The following is a 23,656-nucleotide window of genomic DNA, read 5'->3' as shown; positions in this document are numbered from 1 at the left end:
CGGTGTAAAACTCCATCTTGAATGACTTTTAAATTGATAATCGGTGTAAAGAATACATAGAAAAATTGATGTAAAAGTACTCCCACTCATTATAACGTCTCTCTCTCTCTCTCCACTCTTCTCCTCTGATAAAACCCTCATAAACGAAACTAAAACTCTCTGATAAAACCCTCACAAGCAAAACTGAAACTCAACATGGAGGTGGTGATGCGGGCACTGGCACTGCTGAATATGGATTTCAACTTTGACAGCGCCTGCTATTCTCCCTGCAGTAGCACTCCTTCCAGCCCCAAACATTTCCGTGAGTTCTACTTCAGCACTCCAATGAGTTCTACCAGGGTTGCTACCATCTACAGTGAAATCAATGATCATTTTGTGACTAGGACCAATGACACATACAAAAGAGATGGGTCTTCTTCTACTTCTACTACTACTACTACTATCGTCCCATTTGATTGGGAAGAGAAGCCCCAAGAACCCAAATCCAACAATAGCAATGAAGACGACTTTGCCTTTGATTTCAATGGTCAGTTAGAGAGAGACTCTCTCACCGTTGATGAGCTTTTCGATGATGGCATCATCCAATCCCTAAAATCTCTGTTGTGGTTATGTTCCTGACGGAGTTGATGAGTCTTCCACACGGAAGAGCACTACTTCATTGTCAAGGGCCTACACGTCCCTGCTTCAAAATTTTCCCACAGAGAGACCAGATTGATCTAGCCATTCAGGTTTCTGAGTTTACTTGGGAAAGAGAACAACAGCAAAGCACCAAAACCACTTCCTCGAATTCGAAATCCTCCTCTTACTCTTTGTCATGGTTCTGCATGGGCAACAAGAAATGGAGATTGAAAGATTTTCTGTAGTTCCAAAGCGTATTAGAAGGTTGAATGACGAATAAGGATCCTCTGTTTTTCCGTTGATGGGTATTCTCCAAACGTTAGCAAAAGTGCAACATGTATTTTACATTGATCATCCAAACATGTTGGAGTGTTAATGGGTGTAAAAGCCAGTTTGCTTTTTACACAAAAAAACCAGATCATTGGTAAACTCCATGGTGTAATTTTGTATTTATGTTGCAAACAAATGCAGCCTTAGAGACAATGGTAACTTGTTTAGACACCTTGATCCATCCCTAACGATGGGCTACATTAGGAAAAGGCAAAGTTGAAAAGATAAAAAACTAAAAACAAAGTAGAAGAAGAAAGTAAAAACTGACACTAACTTGAATGAATGCAAAAAAATTTTCTATCAATGAACGAGATGCAGAAACACATACCAAAAACACAATATAATACTTTGGAGATGAAGGATGGAAAATGTTGGAAATGATAAATGCATAGAAAAGAGCAATCTACACTGAAAGAGTAAAAGAAAAGACAATAAAATCCATTCTCTACTCTCTTGGCTTTCATACTTGCTACTTCTGCAGATTCTACTTGGTTTTCTCTTGGGAGGTTCTTAGACATTTATTTAGAATAATTGCTAAGATTCATCTGGGGTGGGTCAAATACAGCTACATGGTAAGAAAGAAGAAAAAACAAAAAAGGGGAAAAGAAAGAGTAGAATAAAGCTACTTGTGTAATAAAAAGCATTAGGTAGACATCAATGTCCATTTCAGAGAACCATTCAACCTAAAAGCTTAAGCTGTTAGGTGAAGTCCTTGAATAGGTTTTATTCTCTAATAGGAAGATTTTGGTGGGATGGGAAAGGATGGGATGAGAAAGTTAAATTGAGTGCAAAAACTTCATATTTCATTGTTTAAAGAAAAAACATTGGGAATGCCAGCCCCGATAACAAAGAAACCGTGTTTCCAACCTATGGTAGGATTGAGTGACCTGTCACTTGGCCTGAATTTTTGGGTTAATTTTACCACTGAGCTGCTATAAAAAACTGTTGACTTGGTCAACAACCCAGGGACCCGGCCTGTTGAACTGCTGAACCATTTGACCTGGCAGCAAGTCACTAGTTATATATTTATTCTCTTTTTTCAGTTTTTTGTATTTTGTGTCATTTCCATTATTAATAAGCAATAATTATTGTTTATCACTTATTTTTTATATGATTAATACATAATATTTGAGATATGCCCAATTTGTCTGCAAAAATTCTGTATTTTCTATTTTTTGGTATTTTATCTATTTATTATATCTTATAACTTAATTATGACATCATAGGTTGGCCCATTTGACCTGTGTGATTGAACTATTGAACTGTTTGACCTGATCATTATGTCACGGGTCAGATATTAATTCTCCTTTCTCTATTTTTTTCTGTTTTTAGCCATTTAAATCATTAATTAAAAATTATTCTTATTTGTCACACTTCTGTTTAATGTGATTAATATTAATATTAAAGATATGCCCAACTTTTTTCTACATAATTTTTAATTTTCTGTAGTTCTTTTGTATGTTATCTATTTTTATATTTTTATTACTTAAATTATGACATCATGAGTTGACCCGTTTGACCTAGACTCTTGTACTATTGAACCATTTGACACGGTCAGCTGGTCACGAGTCAGATATTAATTATCTTGTTTTTTGTTTTTTTTTTTGTATTTTAGCCATTTTCATCATTAATAAAAATAATTCTTATTTATTACACTTAATTTTGTTTAATATAAAGAATGTAACATATTGGAGACAGCCAATTTTTTTCTATAAATTTTTTGTAGTTTTATGTATTTTTATTTATTTTATTATGTTTTTATTACTTAATTATAATTATGATTTCCTATGTTGACCCATTTGACTTGAATGATTGAACTTCTGACCTGTCACCTGGATGGAAAAGTGGTTTTTATTTTGGATTGGTTTAAATAATATTACAAAGAATATCTTTTTTATTTTTATGTTAGATGAGTACTTGACAACTTCCCTTCTTTTTTCACTTTCTGACACCAGAACAGTGTGACCCCACTTCCCGAAAGACGAGGATTGTAATCCCAGCTTTTCACATCCCATCTCATGACGTCTCAAAAGCCTTTATTTTTAGGGGTTTTTACCGTTCAGTCCACCCCTAGAAACCTAGTGCTCCACTCTAGGGGTGGACTGAATCCTAACCGTGGATTGATGCCAGATCCATGGGCAGGATGCGGTTTGGGGGGGCTGCAATTCAGATTTCTGAGGGGGATTGCAGTCCAACTCCCCTTCTTTTTTAATTTTTTCACAAGCACACCAGAACAGTGTGACCCCACTTCCCAAAAGATTGAGGATTGTAATCCCAACTTTGCACATCCCATCTCATGAGTCATGACATCTCAAAAGCCAAAAGATGGAAGGGAAGAATATTCCTTTTTTCCCCCTTTTCTTCCCACAAACCAAATGCAGACTTAGGGTAATTGCTAAGGATTTATTTGAGGTTGGGACAAATATGGCCAGAAGAGGGAAGGAGAAAGAAAAGAGAAAAAAAAGAAAAAGAATAAAAACAACGTATGATGACTTTTGTATCCAGACAACCCTCCCATTCTCTGCTGATTCATTCTTTCATTGGGCTATTCATCCTGTGCTTCCACTCCACATCAACCAAGGTGCTTGATAGAGGCTTTTAGATGCCTCTCTCAATGTCAGAATGAATTGGAATAGACCTTGGATTAGTTTTTTCACCTTTACAGTCCCTATTGGTCACAATTTTTTAATGTTAACTCTTCCACCCTTTTCACATTCTTCTTTTCCCCTTTGAACTGTTTGACTAGACAGTGTCTTAGGAGCAATTTCCTTGCCTCAATCTGATAACCTGTCTCCGCCACAAATGTGTTGCCATTCCAGTGGAAGTGAGCATTTTCTTATGCCAACAAAGCTCTGTTTCTTATTACATCTAAACAAAGTACCTTCTCCAATCTTGCCAGTTCCATTTTGTGAGTTCACTTTTCTGGTTAGTCTCCCTTTAGCCATTGACTGCAACGGCCATGCTTTGTGTACCCATAATTCTCTTTGTTGGATGTAAACAAGGTGGTCTGAAGTAATTGGAAAGAAATAAGAGACCATCACACTTTGAATTTTGATATCTTCCTTACTAAGCAGACTGCACCACATTTAGAAATCAACTCATTTTGAGAGAGGTACATGGTGGTAAGACCCATGGTCTTGGTTTTCCTTTTTATTATATGAACATCTAAATTATTAATGTAAATCCTAGTGTTTTGTTTTGGTAAGACAATAGGCTTCTGCATGACTTTGGAAATAGACAAGTGAAAAAAATAAACATTAAAAATGAAAGGAGACAAGATTGACTGATTTAAAATTGTGCATTGTTTTTTTTTAATTAATTTTTACTTGTATATGCATAGTGGGGTCCTTTTTTTGATGAAAGCTTTTATATACCCTACTCAAAATGTAATTGTCAAAACTACAGAGTTGAAATGAATTTACATGCCCTAAAATAGAGTATTTTTTGTTTAAGAGTTTCACCTTTATTCTAGTGACTAAAAAGTTCATATTTTGTTGTATCTAAGGTTGCTTTTGTCTGTTGTGTGAATTAGGTTATGGTATAAAAATTGTTGTGCTGTTAAAAAATATTATTACGTCTCCTGACATTTTTGTATACCCTATGTTGCAGAGATCTTTTCAACCTTTTTGGCTGTTTGCTGGAGCCCGCTACCGTGAGTTTATTTTTCTCTTTTTTCTTGTTTGAAACAATGCTTAGGTTCAGGACTAGGCACTTAATTGTCAGAGAGAGAGAGAGAGAGAGAGAGCAACATGTTCTGATGAGTCATGATAGTTGCAAACAAGTTAAAAATCGGTATTTAATTGGAGGTGAGCTATGCAATCATGTTTCATGTGACTAGCTGAATAAGTAATAACTTTTGTTCTTGCTACATACTGGATTAGTATAATTTTTCTTTGTTGTTTATGTTGCCACAAAATTTGATTGTTTTCTGAATGCATCATTGATAATCTGCTTTTGATTCCATGAAATGTTGCATTTCCTATTGGAAAATTTGCAGCCTCCTTGGTTTTGGAATCCATATATGCTTAGGGACCATGGCATAATGCTAGTGCTTTAAAAGGTGGGCTTGAGGTGTACCTAGGTTCAAATAGGAGGATCATTTTGTGGAGTTTCTTACCTAGCTCATTGTTGTGTTTTTATCAATTCAGAGAACTGGACTGGGCATAGAACTGGAAAGGGGAGAGGTCAGAAGTTCAGTTGTGGTCAAACCGAGGGTTGAACTATGATGACCTGGCATATATATATATAATATAATATATCTATATATATAATATAATATATTATACAAATAATATCATATTTGAACATGGTGGATAGATGGCTAGTTCTTTAATTTTTTAAGCAATTTACTACGGTTTAAACCTCCTAACTCGTGTATTCAAGCAATATGTGCATTAAAGATTCATAAATGAACACAAATGATGAAGTGGATTAATGGTAACAAGACAATATGCATGGAAAAAAGGTCATGGCTTCAAGTTTTGCCATTTGCATTTTGAAAATTCCATACATTTGAGACCCAGGCGGGTTTTAGGAAATCGGACTGGTTCACCAGTTTTATGTTTAAATCTGTCGGTTAGCTGGTTTGGAGAGCTCCTGCCTCTTTTGGTTTCTAGGGCATAACCAAACTGGAAATAGGCAAGAGTAATGGGTTATAGTTCAACCAGTTGGACTGTCCGGTCTGGTCTGGTTTCCTAAACATGGGTTTCTATAAACTAGTCTTGAATTTGATTTTGAATAAGTAATTTGCTATATTGTAGGTTGTACATATGATACTTAAAGTCAAACAATTTAGTTTGTGGGGTTTGAATGTGCAAGGCTACATTATTTGTATTAATGTCATGATTCTCTTAACCAATTGAGCAAATTGGCATTTTGATATTCTAGTTTTTTAGAACTTAAATTTGAATAATTTCGTATATTAAATTTTTTCAATTTTCTTTTCAAAAGTGGTGCCTCCATTCAGGTACATGCCTAGCCTTGTGCCTCTGGCTCTAGTTGCGCTTTAGTTCACCGTTTCTTTTAATATAGTGCATAGTGATCTGGGACTAGAATCTGGCATGGATTATTATATATGGAAGTGCAAACTGGTTTTGTTTTCCTATTATATTATAATAATTTGCAGTTATATGACATAAAATGTTATGTGCTAACTTCTTCTGTTTGAATTTGCAGCTTCCAACACAATACTATATGGCAATGGTAAGAATTTTTGTTGCCAGTTATTAATCACAAATTGCCACACATTTGCAATGTCAACCATTAAATCCAGCAGTTGATTGTTACTGTTGTGGTCTGCAGTTGTACACATTAACGACCCTGATTCTTGCTTTGCAAACTATCTATTATAGCCGCATTTATCATCTTCTAAAATCCCATAGACATGGTCATAAGGTCAGATTCTTATGAGTTGTCTTTTTCCTGGTTGTATTATCTATTTTGTTCACGTTTTTTGTCTATTGCTGAACTCACAAATAACTAATGCTTCTGAAATAAGAATGATGACCTCCATCTATAGAAACTGAAACAAGAAGAATGAAATTTCTTTTCCTTTTCTATGTGGTAAATGAATAGCATAGAAGTGCTAAGGGGTTCCTAAATGGCTTTGATAAAATTAAGGAATTTTTCATTTCTGGATTAGGTACCATCTATTAGTTTCTGTGAATTTGTAGGCTTATGGCTTTGTTGAGGTATAGATTCTCTAAGTGGTGTATAATACTATAATATTGTAGAAGATGACGAAAGTTCTTCATTACCTTGCTTTCTTGAGGCTATCTTAGATGGTCACCATGCTTGTACAAAAAGGGTGCTGATCTAGGTGACAAAAATCAAAGGGTAAACACTTCATTGTAATATTATTTGTTTGATGAATAACAGAAAACTTTTAATAAGAGATAAAATTAAATTACGAGGAAACAGCCGTCTCAGAGGTTGAGATGGCCTAACCCAGAGCTGTTCTAATCAGAAAAACAGTAGATCAAGTAGAAATCCCATACCCCCATAATAGATTCTCTCTTTCTATCCTTTGTCTTGCTAACTCATATGCCAACCTATTGGCAGCTCTGTAAACTCAATGAACAGCAACAAGTCTGTCTCATTTTAGCTCATTGATCTCTCTCATAAGGTGTCTATACTGTCATGGGCACTTTCCTTCATTTTGTACCCACATCACTTTTGAATCCCCTTAAATGATGATATTGGTGAAGTTGCGATATTATTACCATGGGCACTTTCCTTTATTGTAATATTATTGCCATGGCTGAATCTCATTATTAATGTATGTCACTTATATTTTGTATAAGGGTTTTACCAATTAAAGCATATAAGGTCCAAGGTTTCTAAGAAAAGAAAACGAATTAAAGAAAATATGGAAAACTAGTCTTTATTAATACAAAAAGGACTTTGTATGCTGTTCTTTTCCCCTTTTCATTACTCTCTAAAAGTCTGTGATTAGTAGAAAACTAAAACTTCTTTAATTGCTAATAATTTCCTAAAGTGCAATTTCTCTATTAAATATATTGAATGATGTTTCAATGAGTGAGGAAACTGGCAAGTGATACGATGCATAGAAAAGGAGGGAGACACACTTGGGGATTGCAGTTCCAACAGAACATCAAGGGGGTTGAAGCAGTATCAAAACCAATTGGTTAGTGGTTAAAAATATTCATTGACAAACAATGAAGCAAGGGCTGATGCAGTATCTCACATCACCTGACCTCCATGAGATCATGAAGGGAGAGGGCGAGAACTGGTCATACGGGGGGAGGAAAATTTGGAAGGTTTGTAAGAGGTAACAGTGTTGATCCTGCTATTGGTGCTGGAGCAAGAGGGGAGGGGGACTAGACTTCTTTTACAGAGCGTGGAGTAGATGCAAACATGCATTTAATAAATAGGATGCCATCCAGAGTTATTAGTTTCCAGTCTTCTTTTAACTTGGACTACCTTGGTTAGTTCTCTACCCATCTACCCTTGAGAGTCTTTGGGTGTTACTTTCTTCATGATTTGAGTTGCTCACGGCCTAAATCTGATACTAAATATATTTATTGTTTTTTTTTTTTATAATCAAGTGCCCAGAAGGGCTACAAGTGCTGGATCCCCAATTTGGTAAGAAGTATGTTACTAGAGAGATCTCATCCTTTGAAGCCACTGCTTTCATTCTTAATCCTTCTCTTCAGGGAGAGAACACAGGTGAAGAGAGTGGGTTCTTTTCATATCCTCTACCAACTATTTGTGATTGCTCTTCTAGTGGCTCCTCTTTTTGGTTCAACTACACCTAAGGTGCAACACAAGAACTTGCGAGTATATCCTGAATGCCAGAAGGTTTCCTTGAAGATATCACCTTCACAACCATTGGATGACTCTAATTTGGGTTTTTTAGGTAAAACTCAAACTAATCCTATCTCTATTCCTTCAATTGATCTTGTCTATCCCATCTGTTGATTCAAATACTCACATACCCATTACCTTACACAAGGGTAAGACTTAAGAGACATCATACCCAGTCAACCTCTAGTACTGCTTACCATTTGTTAGACTGTGTTTCGTATAGTGCTCTATTTGCCTCCTATTGTCCTTTTCTTATTGCTTTATCTTATGTTTTAACCCCTAACAAGGCTATGTTACATCCTAATTGGAAGAAGGCTATGCGGCATGAGATGCAAGCCCTTATTAAAAATCAGACCTGGGAACTTGTGAAGCTACCTTAGGATAAGGAACTAGTGGGATGCAAATGGATATTTAGTGTGAAAAGACACTTAACTCCTAAACAACTCTAATAACTTATTACTGATCCCACTACCACTGACTTTAAAGACACACCAGAAATTACTAAACATGGTAAATTGTGAGTTTATTAAAAATATTAATTATGAGAATTACTATAAATAGTTTTGTCCCTCCCCAGACCCCACATTGGCAGGATCCTCATGCATTGGGCTGCCCTTTTAATTACTATAGATAGGTCAGAGAGTTACTATCAATAGTAATTTCGAAATAGCAAAAAAAAATCTAAAAAAAAAGAGTCCTATTCTTAAGATACCCACAGATAGAAAATAAAAATTGAAACAAATATCAAAATCCTATAACCAAGGTTTACAGTATCGATACTCCTGATATGCACAAACAGGTGTATCGTGTGTTTCGCACTTATCAACTTTTCTTTTTAGTTTATTTTTTTTTCAAAATTGCATCAGGGGTTGGTTTTAAGCATGCCTACGGCTTACCCCCCTGAAAATGGTCAAAGTCCGAAACACTGGACTGCTCCTGACGCAATACGGTACAATACACCCAATATGAGTTATATCGTATCGAAATTTTGACCCTTGCCTATAACCTAAAAATACTGAAATAGTTTTAGGAATTGGAAAATTGGTTTGTTTCTCCACAAATTCTTTCCCTTGCTTCTGCATCATCATTACTAAGCTTCTTGATAATTTGTTCAATCAATGAAACCTTTTCTGTGTTTCTGATAAAAAAAAGAGGCTGGAAATTGTAGTCAGACGCTCATGATTGGAAATTGTAGTCACTCTTGTCAACCATCCCAAGAGAGAAGATATCCTTTATATTAAAAGATGGAGAAATTACAATATTACCCTTCTGGTACAGCACATACAAAAGTTAGTGACAATGCATCTGGATGTACGGTAATATTGTATGAGACTCTTATTTTGTATACCTTTCCTGAAACTTCTGTAGGGACAATATCAGTTAATATGAAACTAATGGGATGTCCATGTCATGGCTTTTGTAAAGATATATAGCCGATGATTTGAAGCCACACATGAAGGAGAGTGATGATCTTTGTTAAAACTATATCACAAATAAAATGACAGTCCACCTCAATATGTTTAGTGTACTCATGAAACACTGGATTTGAATCTACATGCATGGAACTAATATTATCGGAAAGAAGATGGATGGGAGAGGATGAGGTGATGTCAAAGTCGTATAGAAGTCCGCTAGACCACATATTTTCACATGTAGAAGAAAAGAACAATGCCTTTCTAGCAATGATTTTTTTTACTACCTGTTGCTTCTTACATTTCCAGGAGATGAGAGTAGCCTAAAAATATGCATCAACTGGTGGCAGATTGCTATGTATCTGCTATCTAGGATTCCAGCCTTGTATGGGTGTTACCTGTGCATGATTTGCAGTTTTTTATCAATAACAGGATTTCAATAGGATTAATATGGAAATAATACAGGAGAGATAAACTTTCTTAGCTCTCCATAGTATAATTTAGCTATTATAATTGAGCCCAGAACAGATTATTCCTTCCCACCCCTTGCTTTGCTAATACATCAGCAAATCCATTCGCCGTTCTTTTTATCCCATTAAACTTCACCTCCATATTTTGTGTCAAGCACTTTAACCTTTTTCTTTTCATTGTTAAAAATCCAAAAACCTGTTTCTTCCTTCTGCAGTCACTCCACTACCAGATTTGAATCACCTTCAATAATCAGCTTTCTTATATTCATGTCCTTTGCCTTTTGCAGTCCCTCCATGGCAGCCAACACCTCAGCCCTTGATGAATCACCTACTCCAACTGGGCCTGAAAATAGGCCAACAGTTCTGCCTTCATTGTCTCCAAACACCCCTCTAATACCCAAGGGACCTGGATTACCTGTACTGTTTCCATCAAAGTTTAACTTTATGTAATCATTTACAGGCGGAGACCAAATAGGGCTTGTAGTAGATTTATGATACTCAGAATTGTCCACTTCCTTCCGGCTTTTCAGGATATCACTGGCTGAGCATGCAGCAAAAATCTCCATAGATTTTACCAACTGTATCACTCTGACCATTATTGTTCCTTAGATATCTTCTTGGACAGCTCCCTTGTTTCCTCCATTCCTCGCATTAACTAAGGGGCTCTACTATTTTGTGGATGAAATCATTAAAGCTCTTTGATAATTCCTCGCATTAACTAAGTAACTTGGACTCCACCGATGGAAGGTTTTGTTAAGCTGAACTTTGGCGGAAGTAGTCAGGGTAACCCAGGTCTGTCTGGGATTGGTGGTATACTTAGAAATGAGAACAGCAATATCATTGCCTTTTTTTCAGGACCGGTGGGAATAGGACACTCTGTGAGGGCTGAACTCCTAGCCGTGGCACAAGGGATACAGATTGCTTATCAACTTGGAGTGCAGAACTTAATAATTGAAGGAGATTCGAAGGTGGTAGTAGGATGGTTGGCTGATCTGGGTACTGTCACTTGGGAGTTTAAGGATATTTTAAAAAAGGTCAAATAGCTATTAAGGGACATTACAGTCAGATTTCAGTGGTTGGGGAGATCGGCTAATGCCTTGGCTGATTGTCTTGCTAAACAAGGGGCTATTTGGGTCTCCTTATATTGGTCTTCTCTGTAATGTTCTTATTGTTGTATATCAGCCTCTCTACACTCTTCAAGTAATTTTGTCTTGTGCTTCAATGATTGCAATGCTCTTGCAAAGTTGCAAGAAGTGTTGATTAATGAATCTCTTTATGTGTCTGCCAGTCTACCTCTATATATGTCATTATGAGTAGCCATGATAACAGCCTATGTCTTTAGCTTTGGTACCCATTGATGTAGGATTGGAATGACTCAATGATGAATGTAGGAGGTAACTATGTGATAGGGAGAGTTTCGTAGTGATTTTAGGACTAATAAAGGGTTAAAAGGGGTTTAGAAAATGTTCTCAATTTTATTGTTGAAATCTATAGGTTCTCTGTGGTATGATGAAACAATAGAGAATTAAAAAATTAAGCATAGGAGTGGAAATATTTAATCAAATTCTGTAGAGATAGAATGATGGATGGGATGGATTGATTTAATTTGATAAAATGACAGCATCCTGAAAGGTTTTCCACAAAAGAACATATGTTTCTCCTTGTGAGAAAAGATGCCAAATTGTTGGAAACTATGGAATTGGGTTGTTTTTTTAAATGAAATTTGGTAGGGTGAAAGGTTGTTAAGATCTAGTTATCAAAAAAAGAAGAAAAAAGGACAGTTGTTATGATTGATGGGGATGTCCAAATATGAGATAAAAAGGAGATGGCTGAGTACAAAATTATGAAAATGGTTGAACAAGGAAAGTTTCATGCTTCAAGAAAAAATCACCTGGATTAATTCCACTCTTTTGAGAATGAATGGCTTTTGATGATCTTATAATTGTTGAGGGCTGTAAATGTTTCTTGTAAAAATAAAGAGAAGATAGATAGAGAGGAGTGAGATTAAGAATTTGGAAACATTGAACTAGGTTCCTAGAATTACTTTAGAGCATAGGAGTCACCCGCTACATGTTGCAAATCTGTAGGCAATCAAATAAGCTCCATTCATTCATGTGTAAAATGACCATATTTGTTTAGTAACTAAAGGGTTGATGGTTTCCTCCATCTCCCCTCCTTAAAGGGGAGGTAGCATCTCGTGCCTCTCCCTAAAATGTACCTTCTTTGGCTTTGAATTAATAAATCTTACAATTCACTGATAAAAAAAATGACCATTCATATTTATTACTATAGACCTATAATATCCAAGTGGAACTCAAGAAAAGAAAATTAAAGAATTGCCACTATCTGATTTTAATTCATGGAAAACTTAATAACTCCTATATTATTTATTCAATGATTCTGAAATTTTAAAGACAAAACAAGTATAACTAATTAACTAGAAAAGTCCAACTCTATGGTTGGAGACCATAGGCAAATTGTGAAATGACAAAAATGCCTTTTTCTGTCAAATTCAGCTCAAATCACAAGTACCATCATCATGCCACATCAGGACCTGTTCTTAGGTAGAAAAATTCTTCAGGAGTGCTAGTTGGTCCATTTCATATTGGAGTGCGTTAGCGCCCATTGTTACATTTCTTTCTATGCCTTTTGTTCTTTTACACTAGTTTTCTTCATGTTTCTTTCACTTAGTGTAGCTATTTTGTTTTCATTCTTTCTTGTTTTTGTTCTGTTTTGGCTCATTTTGATCTATCTATCTAACAATTATCTTTTCTCAATTTCCCTTTCATGTATCCATAACATGATTTGTTTACTTGGTCTGTGAATGCAGAGCCCCATACTCCCTGAAATTGATGCAGTTGATAAGGAACATTATACTAACAATTTTGGCAAGAAACAAAGCGCACTTGGTGATAGAGGAGTTTTGCCAAGTTCACCAATTCCTGTTTCTGTTCCGAGTCATTCTCGTGATGGTTCTTGCGGGAGAGAGTTGTATTACATGTAACTGACTCTTGTCCTTGGTGTTTTAAGCAGACAAAATTGTGTAAATTTTTTCTACCATCCTCTAATCCTCAGCCAAATTATTTCTGGTTGGATGTAGGAATTTTGCTATGTCACCCAGGCTGTTAGGTCTATATTTTCTATTAAAGCATGTTTGGCATGTTTTCTCTCTGTCAATTGATGCCTTGTTCATAATTCTCTTTGTTTTTTTTTTTTTTAAGTTCCATCAATTTGTCCTAGATCACATTTTGCATCAGCCACTACACTATGCCTACAGTTGTAATGTTTTATGGTCAACACTAGCACAGTATTATGACTCCATTAGTTTAATGCCTGTTCAGAAAACAAAATGCATGTGTGATTCGTTGATCTCTCATGCGTTGTATTCAATCAAGAAAAGTTCAAGCCATTGACTACACTCTTCTTGAGTATCATCTTGGTTTGCTTCTGGAATTATGTCTGTGGTTCAAATAACACGTGGTAGTTATCCTCTATAAATTGAATATTAATTTAATGCCTGCAAGGTAGCCAGTAAATGGTCTTAGTTAGGAAATTCCCTATTGGAAGTCAACCATATGGTTTACTCTGGCTCTTTGATATACTTTTAGGTGGTAGGGAAAGAGTGCTGTGATTTATTTACGTTAAATTCTATAATTTAGGGTTTTCCATCAGCAGATAAGTTTGTTTTTCAACCTCTACAAACTTATGGTTGGTCTATGAATTAGTTTTGATCCCTGGATATGCATGTTATTTTATTAACCAAATAGTAGCACTCATCATTTTGAATTCCCATATCTTAAACCTGGACTTTTGATTGGGTCAGGTCAGCAAGGTCTCTGTCAAGGAGCCATACACCAACTGCAGGATCGCATTTAGCATGTCCATGTGGTTATGAAGGAACAAATTCTATTTCTGATCATGATTGCCGTTCCATTGAAGAGCCCTTGCTTTCAAGGGTGGGTTCTATGCAATCAACACCACCTATGAACACTAAAAATATGCTATGTGTGGTGAGTTCCATAAGCTGTGCAATCATTCATCCTGTTTTGTTCTTTCTTTTAACTTCCTTTGGTTACAGGTATCTGCTTTAACGTTCTTTCTCAGCACCTTTCGTCTCCAGCTTTCTGCAAATAGCAGATTTAGTATGTATTTAGAAAACCAGCCAGGAGGACATGTTATTCGAATTGGAAGGAGGCTTTTACAGGTAAAAAAGCAGTAATTTATTTCCTGTATTTATAATTAGCAAATTTCTATTATCCATACAAAAATTCTAGTCAGATATGGATGAGTTTACTGCCATTTGTGATTCATTTGGTTGGTAGTATTATTACATGTAATTGTTTAGTTGATGGGATACTTTTTGGATCTGTAATTCAATAAACCCCTTGTGCTTTTTGTATGGCTATAATTCAATAGCCTCTTCTGTTGCATTAGTAGATCCTTTCCATCCAGTAATACATTGCACTTTTTTTGAATGATCAGTTTAATAAATATCCTACAATTTATGTCATGAGGAATGTTTATTTTATACTACCTTCTCAACTTTTATTTAATTAATTGATCAACAAATCACTTGAGCGTAGAAAAGGGAGGAAGAAGAAGAGGAAGAGAAAACAGAAGTGGAGAAAAGGAAGTTCAATTCGGAGAGAAAATTGTTGGGAAGTTAGCCCACTCAGTCACTCACTATATTAATATATCATAACGATTAAGATGTCCTCAGAAAAAAAGTAAAATGAGTGATAGATACAATGATAAAAATAACTCTGCACTCCCCCCTCAAACTAAGCATGGATGTTTATCATCCCTAAATTGACACGTAAACCATTAAAATTTGGCTTAAGAATTCCTTTTTCCATCTGATGTCAAAAAAGCTATACACTCTTCACTAGAGTTGACCTTTTCCTGGTAAAGTGTTGATTGACCTCAATATGTTTTGTTTTGTAATATGCTGAAATATTGTTTGCAATGTTAATTGCTACTTGGTTATCAGTATCACAATTTAGCTGTATAGGCTCTTTTACATGTACTCCCAAATCTTTGACCTTGGTTTTAAAAGGCAGCTGAGGCAAGGCGAGAGGCGCATGCCACAAGGCGAGGTGGCCAAATTTTGCCTGGCTTTGGTAGCCTCAGTCTCAAATCAAGGGGCATAAGCCTCAGTTTTAGTGAGGTTTAGGCCTTTGGCCTTTCGCCTCAATTTACATGAGGCGGTAGCCTTAAGTTAAAAGGGTTTGGGGTGGGGAAAACTTGATTGCATCAGGGGTAATTTTGGAAAAAATAAAAGAAAAAGTGAAAACCCCAAAAACTGTAGGTTTCCATCAACCAAAACTGCTATTCCCTCTTTTCAGTTCAACCTAACTCAAGATTTCAAGAAGACTTCTCAGTGTTCTCACAAACCGAACTCAAGAATCAAGATTCAAGAATGTTGGAGGGAGGAAGACAAATCGAATCGTGTGTATAGTGGTACTGGTACAGGTCCTCCTCCTTCTTCTTCTTCTTGAATCGTGCATACTGCATAGTGCGTACAGGTCCTCCACCACTGCCTCCTCTTTCTTCTTCTCCTGTACGAATCCAGATTCAATTAAAATGCATTTCAATATTTCCTGAACTGAAATGCATTCCATAAATATATTGAATCTGGATCAATATTAATTTTTTATTTACTTATTTATTAATTCGCTATTTCAATGAACATGATAAGTTCTGTGATGATACATGTTGCATACAATGAACATGATATTGTTACTTATTAATTTGACTATAGATTTGTTATTCTCATTTGAATCTTTCCTTTCTTTTTTTTTTTGTTGATTTATCCTTGGGTTATTTTTAATACAAATTTTGGCATGTTCAGCTTGATTTCATTAGGTTATTTTTTTTAAATGATTTAGTCGTTTATATTAGACTTACAATATTCATTTTTTTAACTACTTTAGCTCATTTTCCCTAACCTATTCAACCTAATTCTCTTCTGAGATTTAGAAGGAAAAAATAATGGTTTCCATAAACTGATTTACATCATTACATGTTCAAATTTTATATTATAGTTACTAGTTAGTAGTTAGTTACTACTTACTAGTTATCTTAGACTTCATACAAGTAATCTTGAAAAGATATGAACAATCAGCATTGTTGAACTATACATTAAGTCACAAATACTTATATAAAATTTCAATTATATATTTTTTCATAATTTTTAAGTTTTTAGTTTGAGGCTTACGCTTCAAACTGCCTTGAGGCTTACGCCTCGCCTCTTTAGCACCCAACTGTCTCGCCTCCACCTTTAGCCTTTTAAAACCTTGGCTTTGACACTAGATCTTGCCACAGCCTATTGCATCTTATTCAATGTTTATTTTTGTTTTTGTTTTGATAATAGATTTTATAATACTAAAAAAACTAGAAGTTTGATAACCTATCTTATCATACTTTTGGAGCTCAGCTTTCTAGTGTGACTCTACTGCTTCTTGATCTCCTCACCATGTTGAAGACTCTGAAACCTGTTCTCATGACACTTGAGTCTTCGGACTCTGAAGCCTGTCTTCAGTGGTCTTAGGAGCAAGGATAGACTCAGCTGGCCTTCTTGTCGGGCTTGTTACAAAGCCTTCTTGAGATTTTTCTCTTCAACCTTGGGGAGATGTTGAGCCTCGACATTGCATGCAATCATCTCTTTGTGCTTCTCAGCCTTGTCTTCATGCTTCTTGGTGGGTTTGAGATTTGTTTCCCTAAGCTTCTTGGCCTCATCCAACTATACTAGATTATCACCTACAAAGGCACAATAGCTTTATGTGGAATGCCTATTATCTACTGTATCAACCCAATCTGCATTGATAAAAGCCTCCAGATGACCATCTGTATAGAGATTTTCTTTCCTAGAGTGACATTTAAATAGGCAAGAATCCTTTTGATTGCTTCATCATGTGGCACTTGTAGCTAATGCATGTACTGGTTGACAATGTCCATAAAACATGAAATATCTAGAAAAGTAAGGCAGAAGTACAACAACCTCCAAACTATTCTATCTTTGCTACTGGCTCTTGTATTCTAACAAGTCTCTTTTGTAAGTGCTAGGATTAGGATCAATAGGATAGCAGCTGGATCAAAGTTTTCAAGGTGCCAAGGCAAGGCTAGGTGGCAGGGGGGGCGCCTTGTCACCTAGGCAATGGATTTCTTCAAGTAAAAATATGTATCCTAGGGTTCCCTAGGTTCCATAACCATATTTCCTTATTATCCATAATTTTCATGATAAAAGTATAAACTCCATGCTAAAAGTATAGAAAATCAACATATTCATGAGAAAAACAAAGAAGAAAGAAAAGAAATTTCAAAAAATATAAGGGCTGAACCCCTATTTCTGTTATAGGAAAATAAGAAAAGAAAAGGTGGAAGAAGAAAATTTGTATATAGTATAAGATGTAAACCAGTCCTCAAAATAAGTGTAAACTTAAAAAAAATTAGGAAGAAAAAGGAGGAAGAAAAGTAAGAACAGCAGTACAAGAGAAGAAGATGGAGAAAAGAGGAGGAAGAAGAAGAATGGTTCGAATAATCCTTCCCTCCCTTCTCTAATCCTTTTTACTAAAAATTAATGTTAAAATAATTACAAGTATGCCCTTAAGTGGGCGGCCAGCTAGGCAGTAACATAAAGAGATCAAACAAAAAGAAATAACATGTCCATTAGCTAAGGAAAATAGAAAAAAAAATATTACAAGAGAAGATACTAGGACCCATTCGGCCCAGTCTCTTTACACTCCTCCTCAAGCTGAGCATAGATGTCAATCATGCCCAGCTTGCTTATATAGTGTGTCATTTTCCCTCTCGGAACTCCCTTGGTCAAGATATCAGCCAATTGTTCTTCTAATGTGATGAATGGCAAACAAACTTCTCCTGAGGAAACTCTTTCCCTTATAAAATGTCTATCAACCTCAATGTGCTTAATTTTGTCATGTTGAACAGGATTATGTGCAATATTGATAGTTGCTTGGTTGTCACAGTAGAGCATCATTGGTTTCTCATAGTTAACCCCCAATTCTTCTAAAAGGGATCGTAGCCACAGTAATTCTGACACACCATGTTCCATTGCCCTGTATTCTACTTCAGTTGGATCTAGCAACTATAGACTGTTTCTTACTCCTCCATGGCACAATGTTCCCAGTGACCAGAGCACAATAACCCGAGGTGGATCTCCTATCATCAATACATCCTGCCCAATCAACATCAGTGAAAGCTTTCAGCTTTATATGTCCATGTTTGGCAAATAGAATACCTTTCCCTGGAGTACCTTTCAAGTAACACAAAACCCTTTCTACAGTAGCTAAATGAGTTTCTCTGGGAAAATGCATAAATTGACTAATAACACTTACTACATAGGAAATGTCCGGCCGAGTCATGCAAAGATATAATAACTTCCCAAGCAGTCTATGAAACACCCCCTTATCAGATAAAAGGTCACCATCTGTAGCAGAAAGCTTATGATTGGGATCAATAGGAGTGGAGATTGGTTTAGCTCCAAGTTTACCAGTCTCAGCAAGGAGGTCAAGGACATATTTACGCTGAGAAATGAAGATACCATCCTTAGATCTAGCAACTTCAATGCCCAAAAAATATCGAAGATCTCCCAAATCCTTGATCTCGAATTCAGCGTTAAGAAATCTTGAGGTTATTGACCTCTTGAGTGTCATTACCCGTGGCCACAATATCATCAACATAAACTATCATAAAGGTCACCAGAGAGCCATTTCTCTTCAAGAATAGGGTATGATCAGATTGAGTTTGTGTAACCAAAGGAGACAAGAGCAGCCCTGAACCTCTCAAACCAAGCCCGAGGAGACTGTTTGAGACCATAAATAGATTTTTGCAGTTTACACACCTTGCCTTGCATTTCCTTCCCATACACCCCTGGAGGCAAAGACATATAGACCTCTTCATGTAGGTCTCCATTCAAGAAGGAATTTTTAACATCAAACTGGTGTAAGGGCCAATCAAAAGTAGCGGCTAGAGATAACAAAACCCGGACTGAGGTCATCTTAGCTACAGGAGCAAATGTCTCAAGATAGTCAATACCATACATCTGAGTGTAGCCTTTAGCAACCAGCCTAGCCTTAAACCTCTCAATAGATCCATCATAGTGATATTTAATGGTAAACATTCATTTACAACCCATTGGTTCCTTCCCTTCAGGCAAGTCAACAATATCCCAGGTATGGTTCTTATGCAAAGCATCCAGTTCAGCCATCATAGCATCCCTCCATTCAGGTTTAGATAAGGCTTCCGATACGGACTTAGGTATCACATGGGAAGAAACAGAAGCAAGAAAAGAGTAGTAGGAAGGAGATAGAAGGCTGTAAGACAGGTGTTTGGAGATACAATGGGTTGTACACTTCCGCTTGCCCTTGCGGAGAGCAATAGGAAGGTCAAGGTCTGGGAAAGATGTAGATGGTCAGAGGAAGGCTGAGGAGGAATTACAGGAGAATGAGGTGGAGGAGGAATAGGAATATTGGAGGTAGGTCCAGTGGGAGAAGTGGACACATCATGAGAGGACTCAAGAGGAATGGGAAGAGGAATAGATGGAGACATAGCAAAGGGTTTTTTAGATTTCTCCCCCTTAGGAGAAATACTAAAGAAAGGAGTTAACTCAGCAAATGTGACATCCCGAGATACAAAGCTGGTGCCACTAACTGGATCAAAACAACAATATCCCTTCTGTGTGGAGGCATATCCCAGAAAAACACATTTATGAGCCTTAGGTTCAAATTTGTGCCTTTGATGGCTGTGAACATGCACATAGCAAGTGCACCAAAAAACACGAAGAGGAAGAGAAAACAAATCCGGGAAGAGAAGGCTAAAGGGGGTTTTGAAGTTAAGAACCCGGGAGGGCATACAGTTGATCAAAAAGGTAGTAGTAAGAACAGCATCTCTCCAAAATTTTATAGGAACATGGGATGCAAACAAGAGGGATCTGGCAACTTCAACCACATGTCGGTTCTTCCTTTCCGCCACTTCCGCGACTCTGTTCTGTTGTGGAGTGTAGGAACAAGAACTTTGATGAATAACCCCAAAAGTTTCAAGATAGGCGGAGAGGGTTTTCTCAAAATACTCCTTAGCATTATCAGAACGGAATATTTTGATCTGAGTGTTAAACTGGGTGAGGATGAGTTCATGAAATTTTTGCACAATAGTTGGTACTTCATCCCTGGATTTCATGAGATAAATCCAAATGGAACGAAAGTAGTCATCAATAAAAAGGATAAAGTACCTATAACCCCCCATAGTTGGCAAATGATATGGCCCCACACATTAGAGTGAACAATATGAAAAGGAGAAAGAGATATTTTATTGCTTACTGAATAAGAATGTCTACAATGCTTTGCCAGTTCACACGACTCACAATGAAGACTCGATAAAGACACTCTCTTAAACATATCTGGAAACAAATGACTCAAAGCAGAAAAAGACAAATGACCAAACCAAAAGTGACATAACAAGACTTTGTCAATGGACTCTGACAAGATTGACTCTAAGGGAACTCCATGAGGTGGTCCAAAAGCTCTATCCGGTGTGTCTAGCAAGTATATTCCGTTCGCCTCATGGCCACTCCCAATCATCCTCTGAGATTGCAGGTCCTGAAAAACACAATGAGTGGGAAAAAAGGTTATGCTACAATTCATGGATTTAGTTAAGCTGCTAATAGATAAAAGGTTTGTATTAAGTTTAGGGATATGAAGGACAGAGGATAAATAAAGGGTGCCAGAGGTCTTTATATCCCCTTTACTAGAAATGGGAGCAAGAGACCCATCAGCAAGGGATATTTTCTCTTTATCAGAGAGAAGGTGGTATGAGTAGAAGAGATTAGATAGGTTGGTCATATGGTCTGATGCACCGGAATCAATAATCCAAGGGATTTTATGATTACCTGAAACTAAAGCATGATTTGCAGAAGCACGAATACCTGAGTGAGCAAATGCTGATGATGATGATGTGTTGCTGGAAGAGTGAGATGAAGAAACAGTAGCTTCCAAGTGATTTAGCAGCCTCCCATAATTTTCAAAATCCGCCTTCATTGCTGCCAACTGCTCAATGGTTGATTTTTCTTCACTCTCCTTATTTCCTCCTTCAGGTACTGTAGCAACATTAGCTGTCTTAAGCTTTCCTGCCTGACTGCCCTTCTTAGAACTGTTGTTATTCTTAAACCTGTCAAGAAGAAGCTCAGGATGAATCTTCCAACAAGTGTCCTTTGTATGCCTCAGTTTCTTGCAATATTCACATATCTTATCTTTTTTCTCAGGAGGACCCTTTGGCTTTATTCCAGCATGTGCAGAGTGTTCTGTAGGTAGACTCTGTAACTGAACTTGTCGCCTACTCTCCTCACTGCTTATCATAGCATATGCCTGGGAAATAGCAACATCATCTTTGGCCAAGATATTTTGCCTAATGATGTCAAACTCAAGGTTGAGTCCAATAAGAAATTCAAACACCCTATTTCTTTCGACCAACTTCCTATACATTTCAGCATCATTCTTACTCTCCCATACAACTGTCTCCATAACACCAATTTCTTGCCATAGAGATTTTAGTATAGAATAGTAGATTGCTACACTCTTCTCCCCCTGTCTTAGGTTTTTCACGTCACTTTTCAACTTGTAGACTCTGGCTACATTCAACTTCTGTGAATAGGTCTCAGTAACACTGTCCCATATCTCCTTGGCTGAAGACATCTAGAGATAATGCTGACTTATATGAGCTTGCATAGAGTTGACCAACCACCCAATGACTGTATAGTTCTCCTGCATCCATTTCTCAAATTCAGCGTCTGTCTCTTCGGGTTTTACTTTACTACCTATGAGATACCCGAGTTTTCCTCTACTACAGACATAAATTCTTATGGATTGTGCCCAAGCAAGATAATTTGTCCCATCTAGCTTGATTGTGGTCACACTAGTCAAAACGGAATCTACCGATCTGAGGCCGGAAACTGACACTTGCTTGAACTCACTTCCATATGGCTCCATTAATCAAACGAAAATAAAAAAACCAGAAATTTGGTCTATATAAACTTACTTGAAGTCAAACCAGAACCCAGATGTTTGAAAACTAGGGTTTTACTCCGTCCAACTGTTGGGGGGAAGAGAGAAGATGCAGCCGCTCCTACCAGAGCTTCCCAATCTCTTCCAAACCTGAACCACCCTCTTTTAGGAGTCAAAATACACCTCCTAAGCACAAAGCGCCACACCCTCTTTTTGAAGTCTTTCAGGGTTGAATACAGCATTTAGCAATGTTTGTGTTGATTAAACCCTAACAAATAAGAAAATAATAAAAAGAAATTAGTACATAAACACACAAAATGAATATTTTAGTTTAAAATCTATTTTAAATTATAATCTCAAAAAATTAAGAATATAAAAGTTTTTTCTAACACACTATAGAAAAGTGCTTGGTGATTAGGCGAGGCAAGCCTCCAAGAGCGCCTTGTCGCCTTGGCAACTATGAGCTGGATTGACACTTTGCTTTTTGAATCTTTGAGAAGATTGTAAGATATTTATTTTGGGAGATAAAGATTCCATTGTTGGACCAAGCAACCTCTATGATCTAAAACCACTTGATCTATAGATTGAAGCAAGAATGAGTGGAAGAGAGAAGGAAAAGAGATGATGTTAGAGTCGAAATATCACTCACTTGCACACATCCCACTTTTTATATGTAAAGATAAAGATGGTACTCTTGAGTACATAGTACACTTTAAAATAAATATCAAGACTAGTTTGCCCTTCTTAAGTAAACACTATATATTAACTGACTAAACTGCCCTCTAGATAATAAAATAGTATACTCCCCCTCAGCATTAAATAGAATGGATTGGCAAAACAGGATTCATGTAGCCAACCCCATATAGTTAGGGTAAGCAAGGTTCAAAATATCGATACGCCCCAGTACTTAAATTAACGCGTTTTTTTTTTTTTTTTTTTCAAAATTTGGTTTTTGGGCATATTTTTTATTAAAAAAGAGTGGTTCCCGAAACCCCTTTAAAAAGGCATATTGTGAAGCCACTGATAAGGGGTGAATGACGATGATGACATAACACTCCCCCTCAAAGCAGATGGGTACATATCATATAATCCCACTTACTAAAAATGAAGTCTACCTAAGGATGAATCAAAGACTTAATAAACAGATCAGCTAACTGATTCTCAAATTTAACATAAAGAGTAAGAATATCCTTCTAAGCATCTTATTACAAACCTTATATGTGGTTGTCAACTTCAATATGTTTGGTCCTTTCTTGAAATACTAGATTAGTTACAATGTGGATAATCACTTGTTTATCACAATGCAATCTCATAGGGAGTTATTCCCCATTCTAGTAAAAATGTTTTGACCCATATTAGTTTACACGTTGTATGTGAAAAAACCCAATGTTCTGCTTATGCATTTTGACCTTTCCAAGCTGTTATGCTTCTTACTTTTACTGGTGACCAGATTACTTCCTAGAAAAGTACAATATTCTATGGTTGT

The 23,656-nt window shown here is 36.5% G+C and overlaps 1 protein-coding gene across 13 annotated transcripts in view; it reads left to right on the top strand.

The window, feature by feature from the left end:
- Nucleotides 1-23,656, top strand: part of LOC104593463 (PQ-loop repeat family protein / transmembrane family protein) — a 35,272-nt gene that overhangs the window by 4,418 nt on the left and 7,198 nt on the right. For 12 of the 13 annotated variants that reach the window (XR_016078615.1, XR_016078617.1, XR_016078616.1 and 9 more), the window contains 6 exons: nucleotides 4,558-4,600; nucleotides 6,124-6,150; nucleotides 6,250-6,342; nucleotides 12,987-13,156; nucleotides 13,980-14,166; nucleotides 14,235-14,360. Coding sequence is in view for 3 of the 13 variants with exons in the window: in XM_088891543.1 (XP_088747669.1) it covers nucleotides 4,558-4,600; nucleotides 6,124-6,150; nucleotides 6,250-6,342; nucleotides 12,987-13,156; nucleotides 13,980-14,166; nucleotides 14,235-14,360 (646 nt within the window). In the remaining 10 variants the exon portion in view is untranslated. The remainder of the gene's footprint in view (nucleotides 1-4,557; nucleotides 4,601-6,123; nucleotides 6,151-6,249; nucleotides 6,343-12,986; nucleotides 13,157-13,979; nucleotides 14,167-14,234; nucleotides 14,361-23,656) is intronic. The other variant, XR_016078614.1, reaches the window with a different exon arrangement.

This window comes from Nelumbo nucifera, chromosome 7, assembly GCF_055504915.1.
Source record: "Nelumbo nucifera cultivar China Antique chromosome 7, China Antique-T2T, whole genome shotgun sequence".
NCBI classification, from domain to species: Eukaryota; Viridiplantae; Streptophyta; class Magnoliopsida; order Proteales; family Nelumbonaceae; genus Nelumbo; species Nelumbo nucifera.
This window is presented reverse-complemented; position numbering and strand designations above follow the sequence as displayed.